The sequence below is a fragment of the Triticum aestivum genome, chromosome 1D, assembly GCF_018294505.1.
Source record: "Triticum aestivum cultivar Chinese Spring chromosome 1D, IWGSC CS RefSeq v2.1, whole genome shotgun sequence".
NCBI classification, from domain to species: Eukaryota; Viridiplantae; Streptophyta; class Magnoliopsida; order Poales; family Poaceae; genus Triticum; species Triticum aestivum.
In genome coordinates, this window is record NC_057796.1 from 12,734,637 (window position 1) to 12,749,182 (window position 14,546).

Consider the following 14,546-nt stretch of genomic DNA (forward strand, 5'->3'; position numbering starts at 1 on the left):
GAGATGTGAGGGAGCCATTGAGATTTTACGCAATGCAATTTCTTTTCTTGGTAACTCTAATCAGCGAATTAGTAGTTACCAGAGATATTGCATAGCAATAGAAAAAACTCCTCATAAGTATAATCTAGACATGCCTGTTAGATGGAACTCTACATATATGATGCTTAAGGCAGTCATCCGAGACGAAGTTCAATTCTCGGGATGGATTAATGCAAATATGGGGAGAGAATATATCACTAATGATACTTGGGAAATTGCTAAAGGTTTGGTCAAGTTTTTAGAAATATTTTATGAGGCAACAGTTTCTTTGTCTGGGGTTTATTATCCCACATCTCCTTTAATGATGCACACTCTTGTAGACATTGCATCTCACTTGAAAGCATACGAACATACTAATTTATTAATGCTTATGGTTTCTCGCATGAAACTTAAATATTGCAAATATTGGACGAAAATTCCTATTTTGTATTCATTTGCATTTATCTTGGATCCAAGGGTTAAACTTGAACTGTTTGCTAGTGCACTTGTTGTACTAACTGGGGCCCTAGGGATAGATTATATTGCTTATTCCACTGAGGTTCGTGATAAGCTTTCTGAAGTTTATGCTAAGTATGATCAAAAGTATGCCGGAGTTCGCATGCAACGACCTCCACCTGCACCAACCACACGGAAAAAGAAAGGAGCATGGAGCAAGTTGTTTGGTTCTACCACCTCTGCAACGAGCTCTTCCACATCAGGCCCATCGCCTGTGCTTTTGGGTGGTGGGGAGTTAGCGAAGTACCTCAACAGTGATAAAGTCAACTTCAATGAAGAGGAAGAGGAAGACTTCGACATAATTCAGTGGTGGCATGAACACAAGCTTACATATCCGGTGCTTTCCATATTAGCACGGGATGTATTATCAGTACCCGTCTCATCGACATCATCGGAGTCTGCTTTTAGCCTAGCTGGAAGAATACTTGAGGAAAGAAGAACGAGTTTGACCCCGGATATGGTGAGAACACTCATGGCCGTGAAAGACGGAGAACTAGCCAAAAGGAGCCCAACACACCGCTGAAAACAGAGAACTGATGGCCACGTTCGAAAATCTTGCACTCGAAGATGATGAAGACGAAGAGTAGTTGTAGTCTTTCTATTTTCTTTTGTAATTTTCTTATGCTTTTGTATTTTTCTTATGCTTTTGTAATTTTCTTTTTCTTCTGTAATCTAGAGCGTGACTTTGTATTCTTTTACTTCCTAGGGATGGAAGGTTTTAATGAGGTAGTCACTAATAAAGCTCAAGATTTATCCCATATGATGACACTTTGCCTCATTTTAATTTTTTCTATATTTTTTGGAGTTATTTGTGCCAAACGTGCCTAACCGTGCCTAACTCCGGGACAGCGAAACATGTACTAAAAAAAAAGCGAAACATGAGTACGTGACGTGCATGCATCGATGGCACAAGCCAACGAGCGCGCCAGTAGCCCTGCACCGCCCCTGCGCGCCTGCTCCAGCCCATATACTCCAACCAGAAGTGCTTTTTTTTGAAAAAATCGGGCCACCTCGGGCCACACGTGCCTACGGGCCAACACGTTTAGCCAGGGGGCCGTGCTTGGGCCTCGAAGGCCAGCACGCGTGCCGGCCCTGCACGGCACGACTAGTTCGCGTGCCTCAGCGGGTCGTGCCGTGCCTGGCTCGTTTATCTCAGGCCGGGCCATGCCGTGCCGGGCCGGCCCATTTGGCCAGGTATAGTTTAAGCAGTTCTCTTTGGCAGTCTCTCCATGGGCCCACCGTTCAGTGAGAGACAAAGAGAGCCTAGTTGCAAAATTCACTTTTCTTCCATATTTGTTTTTCAGCATTCGGATCTAGGAGATGCTTTAAACCGTCTCATCATCGCCGAGGACGAAACCAAACCACTTGGGTCGTTTAGATCATCGCAACAGCAACAACATCAACAATATCGCAGGAGGTAGAGGCTGCAGACGCCGAACCAAAACCTAACCGCCTCCCCCATGGTTCCAAGATCGGTATGTAAAGAAGGAAACAACTGCCCAAGAAATGACAATGTAGCTCCAAATGGCCACCCTTCAGCTAGAGGATTGAACGACGACATTTGAGTAGGCAGGCAAATAACCATAGCCGCTAATTCATCCATAGAAGGAGGAAAGCGACGTCGAGGGTCGTAGCTACATCGCAGTCACCGCTAATAATATGCTCAGAGAGGATCATCCGCGGACCGCGGATGTTCCAGATCCTTCATCTTCTTCTCTAATGCGAACCTCTAGATGGGTGGGTCATGATGAATTCCCTTACCTTTTTTCCATCTCGCCACCCGCATGGGAAGAAACGGGATGGACATAGGCTCAACTTGATCCAACACAAAAACAAGCTTATTTGTCGAGCTTTAGCCATATCCATCTCAGACGGTCTTCCTCTGCCATCAAAACTGCTCGAAGACAAAGAAGGCTTGTCGAGGCACTGCTTGAAGACGCCAGAAGTAAGCTCAAGATCAACATAAAGTCGAAAACTAGTAGAATGCATACTAAACTAAACCTACGGTTGCCATCTATAGCCCCATCCCCACTCTGGTTTGCCTCGCTGGTGGATGAGAAAGGAAAGAGGAATGACTTTGCCAAGGCGAGTTTCAAGGGGACTCAAGAGAGAGAGAGGAGAAATGGGAGCACGAAAGTAACGTTTTGCTTTCTTAATTTAAGTGGGCAGATACTTTGTTTTATAGTAAAGAGGTTTATGTAAAATTTTAGTAGGTGATATGGACTTAACCATTTCTTATTCCATAGAACCGTGCATGACTACATGTAACACTTCATATACACCGGTTCCCCTCATTTGCGGCGACATTCGAGCCGCTCCGAGATGAGGGAATGGTCTTTTGAATTAGGTTTATGTGTCATTTATGGCGGCGCCTCACCGGTGGAGGCAGTGGTGTGTTGAATATTTGTCTCCTGGCTCCATTTCCGCTTGAATAGCTTTCGCGTCTTATGATGTGGAGCCAACAGTATGTTGGTTTCTTCCGTTTGGTCACATATTCATTATGATCTTCTCTTTCGTGGCACGGTAATGAAGCAACAATATCATAGCCCTGTTGTAAGGGTCGTGTCCCCTTCCATGTGTGCGTTCAAAAGGCCTCGATTCCTTACCCTGTTTGTGGCGGGTGACTCGGGCGGCTATTCATGACCTTCGAGGTTAGCCAAGTTGTACACGTTTGATTTCACCCGAAGAAAAAAAAAGGTACAAGGTTGATTGCTATGCGGATTATTTACCAGGTGCATGGAAGAAGATCAGGTCGCGACCGGGGGAGACTATAGATAACGACTTCAGTGTGGGTTTTGATGTAATTTCAAGACTTGTTTTTTTTTGGGGGGTTATTTTTCAAGAGTTTGTCAATGTTGTCTGCTGGTTGCTCTTTGTTTGGGTTACTTGGATCTGATCTTGCTCTCTTTGGTAAAAACATGCTGATATTTTGTGCCAAAGCCCATCCAGATATGGACAAGAATGAGATGAGATGAGATTTAGAAACGTCTTGGCAGGCAGCTGACCGGGAAATGAGCAGCTAGCGTCCACCAGTCTCCGGTCACCGCAGCCACACGTTCTTCCTCCTCCGGCGTTTCTTGCCCCCAAGCAACCACCACTGGAAATCTCTTCCCACTTTGTCCGCTTCCCGCCGCGCGTGAGGCCTCCACGCATCCCCCACTCCACCCTCGCCGGATTCTTTTCCTTGCACGCCCCCTCCCTCCCCACCTCGCGCTATCCTCCACCACCACCAGTAGAGGCCCGTACGAGTGGAGTAGTGGTGGCCGTGGGAGAGCACGCGCCGGCGGCTGCGTACAGAGTAAGAAAGTGGCTATCGTCCATGCCCCCCGCCGCCGCCGCCGCCGCCCCGGTGGCCCCCGGGAACCGGCGCCTCGGCCGGCCGCGGGCGCCGAGGGTCGGGCTGCGCGTCTGTGCGGCGGCGGCGGGGGCGGGGGCGGGGGAGGGGCCGTCGTGCCTCTACGTCGGGCCCATCGAGACCGCCAGCCAGGAGATGCTCGAGGCGCTCTACCGCCAGGTAATTCCAGTCCCACTCTTGCTCACCTTCCATGCCATCAGATTGCACGCAGTTAATCATGAACCTGAAGAAATTAACTGAAAGTCTGCAATCTTTTTGTATCTCATACCGTGCCCTTTGGGGCTGTAAGCAATGTTGCCTGCCGCGCAATCTTTTTGATACTACCGCCTGCAGGTTCGATCGAGTTCGCAACTGCGCTCGTGCTCCATTCCATCAGATTACACACCGGCTTGTTATTAGTAGCCTCAGCCACAGTTCAACATGAACCTGAAATTAACTGAAAGTCTGCAATCTCTTTGTACTACACCTTTTGATGCTGTAACCTGTAAGACTGCTCACAGTGGGGAGTAACATAGAGTAGTAACTTGCCGATGTTACTAGTCTATGTCACTACCTCCATAGTGGGTAGTAACATATGAGTGGTATCATGAGAGAGTTCATTTATTAGGCTATAGACTCATTATGTCTTGAAATGTGTGATGTTACAGTAACTAGCTAAGTTACCACAAACCCCTCTCTCCTCATTAATTAGCTGCCACATAAGCAATCTTGTATTGAAATGTGTGATGTTACTAGTTAAGTTACTCCCATTGTGACTAGTCTACACAATGTTGCCTGCTGCACGGTCTTTTTTATACTGCCGCCTGCAGGTTCGATCGGGTTCGCTATTGCTCATGTCCCATTCCATCAGATTACACGTCGGCTTGTCAGTAGCTTCAGCTACAGTCCATCATGAGCCTCAAATTAATTTACTAAAAGTTGCAGCTTTGTTTTCTTTTTCTGATTAACCTTCATACCAGCAACTAACTGAAAGTTGCAATATTTTTGTATTTCATGCTGTACACTTTTAATGTCGTGAATGATGTTGCCTGCTGTGCATTATTATGTGAGCCAAGTTCATCGCCATGACTACCTGTATATAATCTAGTACCATCTTTCATGGCAGGCCAGGGATTCCTACTACAGCGGCCAGCCTCTGATTGTGGACGACATGTTCGACAAAGTTGAGGTGAACAAAACAGGCCTAAAATCACCCAATTTACATATCCACCTGATCCAAACCCCCTTCGCTGTCGCGTACCCGCATCTGCATCCTAACGATACATGTGTCCTTGGCCTTGCTAGCTCAAGCTCCGGGTCTACGGCTCCCCGTCGGTCGTAAAATACCCCCGCTGCAGCCTCAAGCGGCAGTCGGCGTATGCAGACGCCGAGGTAAACCTTTCTGTGAAAATTCACCCTGTTTCTTCTGGCTAAATCTACCCGGTGCTCCATTTACTTACAGACTCACAATTCAGTGTTTTGATTGACATTTGGGTATAGGGCAGGAGGACCACTCGATGTTTATGGCACTGTCGAGCATCTGGACGCTGCTGCTCCTATTTGGTACCTCGGCGTTCCTGGTTCCGAGCTTCTACACTCTGAGCCTGGCGTTTGGGGACGCATTCGGAGCAAGGTCTCTCTTCTCCGGTGCTAAGTCGCTTGACGGGATAACGAGGGTGAACCACATGGTTTTGATCGGATTAGGCTATCTGATTGGCTATCCGGTTGCATCCGCGTCAGGTAAGGGAAGTTCTTCAGTACATATTGTTTCTCTGTTATCAGTGGTATCATAATTTTCGTATTCAGTTTGTGAAATTGTGTTCTCCACACATTTTAAATCATCTTTTTGTACTTTCAGTTGGTGCACTGCAAGGCCTGCTGACAAACAATGTGGTTGCACTAAAAGGATCTTGCCCAAATTGTGGTGAGCAGGTCAGTTTTGCTTCTAGAAGTTGCCCATCATGGCACCTCTTAGTGTTAAACATTGATCCATATTTCTTGGAGTACACAATTTTTGCTCATCTGATTAAGCAAAGCATGTTCTTGCTAGGTCTTTGCATTCGTGAAGACGGATAAATCCATTAAAGCACCCCACAAGGCAGAATGCCATGTCTGCGAGTGCCCACTGGAGTACCGTACTAAAGTCGAGGTATGTGAAATACCTGTAATTTTCGTACAGCTTTTGCAGAACCAAAACGCACAGTTTTCAACCCCCCCCCCCCCCCCCCCCCCAAAATGGGAATTTGATTTATGTTGATAATAGTGCGTGCGAAACAGCAGTGTTGTGTTTTTGTCAAAGTATGGTCTTGCCAAAGCTACATCAAGTTCATGCATTATGATAAACTCTGCAACCGCTTCTCTATACTTTCTTCACCGATAGAGTATATACTGGGAATGAATATACTGTTGCGGCACAGATACTTGCATGACAAATTCAAAACAGCAAAGGAGTCCAAATTCAGATTTGCAAGTTTTGGTGAAATTTTGCAGTTCTATGCGTGGATCTTCTACAGTGTAAAACAGAGCATAGCATGTCTTAATTTTTCGACATTGCCTTGCAGAGATCTCTTTCTGGACCTAGAAGAAGTTGGGTTTATGGCCGGGTTTATATGGTGAAGCAAGGACATCCTAGGAAAAGGAGATGGATAAAAGACTAGAAACCCAGTGGTAGCTGTTGAAGAGATCCACATCTAGTGTGTTGTTATTGGCTGAATGAAAGCCTGAAACTACTTCCTGAAGTTCTTGTTGCTCTGTAGTGCATACTGCAATTGTCCAATGATCAAACCAAGCATTTGTAAAGCAGTCCATTCTTTCCTGAGATATCCAAACTCTGCAGATGATAAAATCATTGACCTGTTATCATAATGGTCCCATATCAAATATTTGCTCAACTGAATTTATTGGAAAAAAATGAATACCAGGAAACAAGAGACAATAAATACCAGGAAACATTTTATTGGAAAAAAATGAATACCAGGAAAAGGCTGACCCAAAAAAAAAGAGCGTAAGGAAATAACTAACCATACCTGTTTTAACAACAATTTTCTTCAGAAACTTTTTTTGTGATGAATTTTCTTCGGAACTTCGATGCTGTGGAAATAGATCCACAAACCTTTAAAGATACCACTGGGAACAATAGTCTGGGCATATCACATAAACATGCCAAATGTGAGACGCGAGACATTGGGGTTTGTCCCTACATGGCTAGTAACTTGCAGTATATTGGATATGTATATTTGAGAGAATAAGCATTAACTGGAATAATTCTACTAGTTTATCTTTGCAAAAGGTTCCAGATGGTTGATAAGTGATAACTTCATATTACAAACCTGTTTGATAACCTGCTTGACGCCAAAGGGTTTATTGCTCACTGGTCCCACAGATGGCATATTTCCATGTCTTCGGTTTCATTAGCATTACTCTAAAGATTACAAATGTTGTCAGAACAAATACTCCCTCCGTCCGGTACTTGTCGGAGAAATGGATATATCTAGACGTATTTTAATTCTAGATACATCCATTTTTATCAATTTCTCTGACAAGTATTTCCGGATGAAGGGAGTATGTGTTAGCAATTATGAAAGCTCTAAATAGATGACGATTAATGACAAATAATATGAGGTCCAATTTCTGCTGGAATTACTCAAGCTATTAACGCTATCTATTTAATACTCCCCCGTCCCATAATATAAAAGTGTTTTTGACACTACACTAGTGTAAAAAACGCTCTTATATTAGGGACGGAGGGAGTATTTTGATACACACTAGCAAGAACGTATGTGTAATCGGTGGTCGGCACACTCAAAAATCTGCATCATGTACTGCCACATAGAATCGTGTACATACCTTGAAACGACTTAGAGTACTCAAGATGGAGTGAATATCGAACAATAGAATGGTAAAACGCCCCCATCTCTGCATCGTATATGACGAAGACAACCATAGAAGCATCGGCGATTAAAAGGTTAATAAAAAAAAATCATGGTTGCAGTATCTACCATTCTTAAGAAGTTGCTCCCCACTACTCCCTATTCTCTCATCATGCACACTGTCCATGTCAGCGATGTGCCACATCATTATTTAGTTTTCAAAAACACCCAATCAGTCTTATTCCCATGCGGTCGCTACGGTGGAAGAAAGCATGAAAAGAAGCCCCCTGCTTTTTTCCTTCTTCACCCGCAACCGCTCATCCCGCATCCCGCCACGGCCGCCGGCCCTCCCGCAGGATCGGATCCCACCCAGCCTCTCACCAATGGAGTGCCGCCCATCTCCCGCCCTTCCTCCTTTCCGTCCTCAACTCTGCTCTTCCCCACACGGGCATCTTCCTCCCTCAAGGGCTGACCCTCACAACTTTCAGATGGCTCAGATCTACTCCCTCCGTCCCATAATATAAGAACGTTTTTTACACTACATCAGTGTCAAAAACGTTTTTATATTATGGATAGTGTCAAAAACGTTCTTATATTATGGGACGGAGGGAGTACATCCCAAGGGTCGGCCTCTCCCGTGCAACACACCTCTCCCCGTTGGGTCCGCCTTCCTTGGCTCCCATAATTCTAGCATCGATTGATTTTCCAACGTTTCTACCGTCCTATCATCTCTCCAATTAACTTCCCCACAATTGATTTCCCATTACTCTCTTTATTATCCTCTACGACAGATGATCTTCATCTTCACTTAGATAAGGGGAACGACTATGTGCGAGGTCATCGGCGCCATCGAGGGAAAGGTGCTCCCTGACGACACCATGGTGCGCGCTCGTGGGATGGTGTTGTACCTGCCCACTCCATGGGGAAGTCGGAGTACAACCCCATCGTCGCTAGCTTCTGGCTAGATTGATGGATCGGCGGCGACGGCGCTCGGCAACAAATCACTATTCAAGGTAGGGCCGCTATCTACATGGGCAAATACATGGTGTACCTGCAGATGAAGATGGCGCTATCCATGCTGTGCAGGTTCTAGCTTGTGAAAGGGCCACCCCGTCAAATGCTGCATGTTGACCATCTTCTCCGGGGCACACAACCTCAAGCTCGAGTTGCAGATTAGCTATTGACTATTTCAATTTTCTCTAGCATATTGTGTCAATAGTGTTACTTAAGGTAACTCCAATTCCTGAATTTTGTTAGCAGGATTGCACTGATTTTCCTGATGACATGTGAAGAAATTAGCTTCCACCAATCTCCTTTGATGGTACGGCTTCAATAATCTTCTTTACGTCTCATAGTTGTGATTACTGATGTATTCTGGATGTATCTCTAGATGATCGAAATAGTGTTTGCAGGTTACTTTTGTTGTTAAATTCTTCTTAATGATGGACAATTCGAACCTGCTAGCCACGTTATGGTGATACAAATCTCCTTTGATGGTATGCCTTCCACACATCTCCTTTTGTCGTTCAACATATAATCTGCTAACATGTGAAGAAATTAGCTTGCACAAATCTCCTTTGATAGTATGGCTTTCATAATCTTATTTTCCGTTCAACACATCATCTATTTGTGACTACTGATATATGCTGGACGTATCTCTAGATAATCAAAATATCATTTTTTTGCCATTTACTTTTTTTTTGTTAAAGTTCTTAATGATGGGCAGTTCTAACCTGCTAGACATGTTATGGTGTAAAACTTGTTTTCCATATCTATACATCTCTTTTTGTATTTCTCAATTATAATCGGACATTATCTCAGTTATTCAGGCCATGGCTGATACTGTTCGATGGTCAACTTTACCACATATTGCGGTTGGGTTAGCCAGAGATGGTTTTCACTGTTTCCATGCTCAAGGCGATCAACTTGGAGACTATTTAATTAAGTATTATTCCTTTGGCTATTTATTAATCAATTGGGGCATGTTTTTCTCGGTTCATACATCATGATCATATTGACTTGAAGTTTCTACAGATAGTTGTAGTGGTTCTCGTGGGACATCTTCAAGCTCAAGTTACTGAACCTAATTATTTTGGTGTGTAATTCATCTTGATATCTTATCATGAAACTAAATTTAGGAAAATTTTGTTGCCCTGAAATGAATTTATTATTGGGCACACTATTCTAATATAAACGTGAAATTACCTACTTCCAAGGGCATAAGTTATGCCGCTATTATTGGACTGTACCATATGATTTATGGGTCTACATTGATATGTTAGAAGTCGCTCATTGCTTCTCTCAACTCTGCTTATTCATACATCTTTATTTTTAGTGACATTTTCTTCTCCATCCTTCTTTAGCAAAAAGAGTGATTTATATTTGCAGAAGCTGGATGGGACCATACATTACAACCAGGGTTCTCCCATTGAAACTTGGAAAAGTACGAGGTGGTTCCAGAACACGGAGATACATTTTTAGTCATCTTGGTATGTTAGAAGAGGTACCATGTTTAGATAAATGTTTTGGTTTATCACTTACGGAAGATTTTGAGATGCATACACACAAATGATGCCATTTCTAAGCCATGTGCTCATACTGATATGATAATAAGATTCCTTCTTTAGTTATATTTTTGCTATTTTGTCATTCCTTTTGCTGATTTGAGTAATTTGGTTGAGATGTGATTCTCTGGTGGTGTTGCCTGGGATTATGATGTTAGTTCCTCAACTCAGCATCAAGAGAATCGATTGTAACATGCTGGTTTCAAAGTATGTTCTGACAAAAAATTTGTGTTGCTCTTCAAGAATGGGTGAAGTATAATGCATGAGTGTGCAATTTAGTTGGTTAGCAAAGTGAAGGATTCAGGCAGCCATTTATGTGTTTGCTAGCAAAGTGATTAATTAAGAGCAACCATTTATGTGTGATTGATCTTTTTGCTGAGAGACAACATGCTTAACAAGTGTTTCAAATTATTTATATTTGCTTTATCTAATATATCCAGTTTTTTCGGCTACAATTTCCGCAGCAACGCGCGGGGTATCATATCATCTAGTTTCAACAAACACCTCACGCGCACAGCAGAGACGCACCTACGGCTGCTGCTCTACTGGGCCTCTACTACTTTTGGTCGCGGATTCCTTCTTAGGATTACTAGGAAGGATGAGAGGGACTAGTTACCAAGTCGACCCGGCAGGGGGCAGATGAGACGGCTTCTTTCGGCGGCGGCGTTGGCTGCAAGCATTTCAACCTGCAAATTTCATGCCAAAATGTGCACTTTCCAGTATGACCGGTTGTGTTTTGCATCTCAGGCTGCAGGTGGGACTGATAGTGAGCGTCGCACGCAAAGTTATTTTGTGCGGTGATGCTATCTAGGCGTAGATCTCACATCGTCGTGTTTTCTGAGATGCATGCAAGCTATGACCCTTCTAGATGTATATAGTAATATATATAGTTGTTGTATCTTCCTTTTTAGTCAAATCAGTGTCAGCTTCATGGGGCAAAAGAAGAAAAAACGCATGAATCTTAGCATATTATATCTGACGATCATGGAATTAGATGAGAGATAACTATTCCTTGTCTAGATGAGGATTAGCAAAATTGTTTAGAGAAAAAGCGATAGCCCAACTTTACAAAGAAAGCCACATGCCGACATCCAAAACACAAATACGCAATCAGAACATCTTATAATCTAAGGAAGAGGAAGTAATATTTTTTTTTAGAAAAATAGACGCTTCAAAGTGGATAGGAGTAGAGTGGGCTACACATGCGATGCGAGCATGTAGGTGGCTCTTGTTTGTCAAGAAGACGAGAAGGTAAGGCCCGATCCACCACTACCAGAATAACTGGCGATGCCGACGGCCGAACCTATGCCGACGGCCCCCGTCGGCATAGATTGTCCTATCCTGACGGCCCAGCCCAAGCCGTCGGCATAGAAAAGCCGTCGGCGTATATCCATCTATGCCGACGGCCCCCGTCGGCAAAGCTCAGCCGTCGGCGTCGTTAGAAATATGCCTACGGCGGCCGTCGACATAGATAAGCCCGTCGGCATAGAACGTGGGCCCGGCTACCCGGGCGGAAACGGCCTTTTGACGGCATCAGTCTACGCCGACGGGCTAACGGCGGCCGTCGGCATAGCCCCCACGTCATCGATCCGCGTCGCCCGCCACGTCATCGATCCGCGTCGCTCGCCGGTCCGTGGGGTGGCAAATCTATGCCGACGGCCTGGCCCATGGATGTTGCCACGTCATCGATCCCCGCCCTTTGCCACGTCATTGATCCGTGGCCGTGTGCGCAGGTATGCCGACGGCCCTCTCTTTTTTTATATTATTTACTTTTTCCTATTTTTTTCACAACATAAATGGCCGTCGGCATAGATGAGCCACGTGGCGAGCAGCGGTTGGTCGTCACTTGACGGCGGCCGCCGTTAGACGGGAACGTTGCCGACGGCCAGGGCCGTCGGCATAGATGTACGGACACCGTCGGGATAGATCCTATGCCGACGGCCTTTCTATGCCGACGGCCTCCCGGGCTGCGCTGACAGATATGTTGCCGACGGCCCTATACCGACGGGGGCCGTCGGCATAGGCATGTCCCGACGGCATAGGCATGTCTCGTCGGCGTAGGGTGCGATTCCGGTAGTGCACGGAGCTTCTCCTCCAAGATGGCATCGATGCGCCGGGCCATCTCGGGCGTCATATGGTTCACCCAGTCCCCGACGACCCCTTTTCTGAAGAAGGTTTCATGCCGGAACTGGATAGACATGGTCCCGGTGCTTCCTCTTCTGTTGGCGTCCAGGCCTCTCATCGCCCCGATGCTGCACATCTCGGCGATGTCGGCCGGCACTCCCGCCGCCTCTTCGGCCGGCGTGAAGGGCACACCAAGGAACCGCGCGAGCTCCCGGTCGGTGCTGACCGGATCGGCCATCATCTGCTCGTACCTCAGGAACATGACCCTCTCCGGAGCTGCTTTGCTCGCGTTCCAGTAGCCTAGGAGCTGGTCCCAGAGAGGGCCATACGCGATCTTGCCCTCGCACGCCAGCTCGAACATGTCGGAGAAGGATAAGGTGACGCCTCGTGTGCTTCTGTACAAGTGCCACGAGGAAACCAGCATATCCTTGGGCTCCCTACATACATATGCCGCTCTCCGTTGGAACGTAATAATATAGAAAGGTGTAACACCTAGCTCACGGGTGCCCTTACACCCTTGTGAACAGTAAATTCATAAAAAATTGAAAAAAAAATAAAAAGAAACTTTTCAGGGATCAAAGACTTGATGCTATTGCAAAGTTTCAGGGGAAAAAACTTGACCATGCGTGCTCAGTGCTTCCAAAGAGGTTTGTGTTACCTGCAGATGAAGACGAGTTTGCAGTCCGGGGTGCCGGCGAGGGAGTGAGGCAGCATGGAGTGGTGCATGTGCGTCTGCAGGAGCCTAGGCGACGGCAGCGCCTCCAGCTTGGCCTGCTGGCCCTCGCTGAACAGGGCCTCCATGAAGGGGACGCACTCGTGCGGGTTGAGGCGGCGGAGCGGGTGGTTGGCGTCGGAGACCGGGTATGCGGCCCGCGCCATGGTGGCGAAGGCGAGCGCCTTGAGCCAGGTGGTGCCGCATTTCGGAGGGCTCGCGAGGAGCACGTCGCCGGGCCGCAGGACAAAGCGCCGCTGGACGGAGATGGACGCGGGGCGAAGATCGTCGAACAACCACACGCCCTGGTGAAGCCGCAACGGCAAGCCCGGGCTGATGATGATCACATGGTCGTCCTCGTCGTCCTCGTGCACGTCCGCGTCCTCGGCCTGGGGCATCGCATGGTCGTCGTCGTCCTGGTGCACGTCCTTGAACGGCACGGGGCCGACGAGGCAGAAGGACGTGTCTACTGGAGCAGCCATGGCTACGCCTGCGTGAGTGGAGTGCACGGTTGATGTTTCCTTGGTGGCTTACTTGAAACTTCTCTATGCACGATGAGTTATTTAAGGTCTCAGATCTAGTCCAGTAGTCTACATGAATTTTTTTATTTGATTTTATTTAGATCTAGTCCAGCGTTCCCTTTCTTGAGCATGCAACTAGATCTGATGTGCAAATTTTTAGGGTTTATCTTCCGAATCCTATGTAACTAAATATGGCTTTAAATCAAAAAATGTCAGCGCTTGAAAGTAGGAGAATCTCCTCTCTTTGGATCCAGCAACTTCACCACGTGTAGGATGCATGATGCATGGGGAATCTCACCTATCCATCAAACAATGACCATTCTATCTCTACTATATATATTAAAGGGAAGTTGTTAGTCCGGTGTGCATGGAGAAAAGAGATTCTCTCATGCAAGGGAGGTTCCGTGCATGGGTCCCATGCATGGTTCAATCTCTCTCCTCCATTCCCTCTTACACTCTACATTAGTTCTTAACTGTCCGTTTCTTTTTGTGAAACCTTGTCAAAATATATTCAGGATTGGTTTCGTTTGGAAGGCTTCAATATGAGGAACACAAATGTGCAAACAAATCCTGAATCTAATTTCAAGTTCAAAAGACAGTCAAAATATATGAAAAAGTATGGGTGAATTGCACTGTTTGGCACGAATCCCAGCGTAGCTACCAATGGGTGGACCGTGCACGGGACCTCTCATGCACGGTAGTTAATCCAGTCTCGGTGTGCATGCCCAATAGCGGCTGGAGAGATCGAGGAGATAAAGTGGTCATCGTGTTTCTTTAAAAAGCCCAATAGCGCCGTCTCCACCTGCCCACAATTCTCAGGCTGGTTGTAATGGTAGTATCATAGCTAGTATTATGCATGCTAACTAGGCAATTTTGATGACACTAATA

At 46.0% G+C, this 14,546-nt stretch overlaps 2 protein-coding genes across 2 annotated transcripts; one reads left to right on the forward strand and one right to left on the reverse strand.

Moving 5' to 3' along the window:
* Positions 1 to 3,538: 3,538 nt before the first annotated feature.
* LOC123179960 (PGR5-like protein 1A, chloroplastic) lies at positions 3,539 to 6,727 on the forward strand. The gene is made up of 7 exons (XM_044591874.1): positions 3,539 to 4,048; positions 4,995 to 5,057; positions 5,174 to 5,260; positions 5,374 to 5,608; positions 5,727 to 5,800; positions 5,919 to 6,017; positions 6,430 to 6,727. Exons 1-7 carry the CDS (start codon positions 3,854 to 3,856, stop codon positions 6,523 to 6,525), a joined length of 849 nt encoding a protein of 282 aa, XP_044447809.1. The 5' UTR covers positions 3,539 to 3,853; the 3' UTR covers positions 6,526 to 6,727.
* Positions 6,728 to 12,297: 5,570 nt separating this feature from the next.
* LOC123162927 (cytosolic sulfotransferase 5-like) lies at positions 12,298 to 13,619 on the reverse strand. The gene is made up of 2 exons (XM_044580701.1): positions 13,084 to 13,619; positions 12,298 to 12,862 (listed from the first exon to the last, which is right to left on the reverse strand). Exons 1-2 carry the CDS (start codon positions 13,617 to 13,619, stop codon positions 12,298 to 12,300), a joined length of 1,101 nt encoding a protein of 366 aa, XP_044436636.1.
* Positions 13,620 to 14,546: the final 927 nt, after the last annotated feature.

Excerpts from the sequence above, each read along its gene's own strand:
- LOC123162927 (XM_044580701.1), bottom strand. The coding sequence starts at position 13,619 with ATGGCTGCTCCAGTAGACACGTCCTTCTGCCTCGTCGGCCCCGTGCCG. Across the intron at positions 12,863-13,083 it reads AAACTCGTCTTCATCTGCAG|GGAGCCCAAGGATATGCTGG; the intron begins GTAACACAAACC and ends ATATGTATGTAG.
- LOC123179960 (XM_044591874.1), top strand. The coding sequence starts at position 3,854 with ATGCCCCCCGCCGCCGCCGCCGCCGCCCCGGTGGCCCCCGGGAACCGG. Across the intron at positions 4,049-4,994 it reads TCGAGGCGCTCTACCGCCAG|GCCAGGGATTCCTACTACAG; the intron begins GTAATTCCAGTC and ends CTTTCATGGCAG. Across the intron at positions 5,058-5,173 it reads ACATGTTCGACAAAGTTGAG|CTCAAGCTCCGGGTCTACGG; the intron begins GTGAACAAAACA and ends TGGCCTTGCTAG.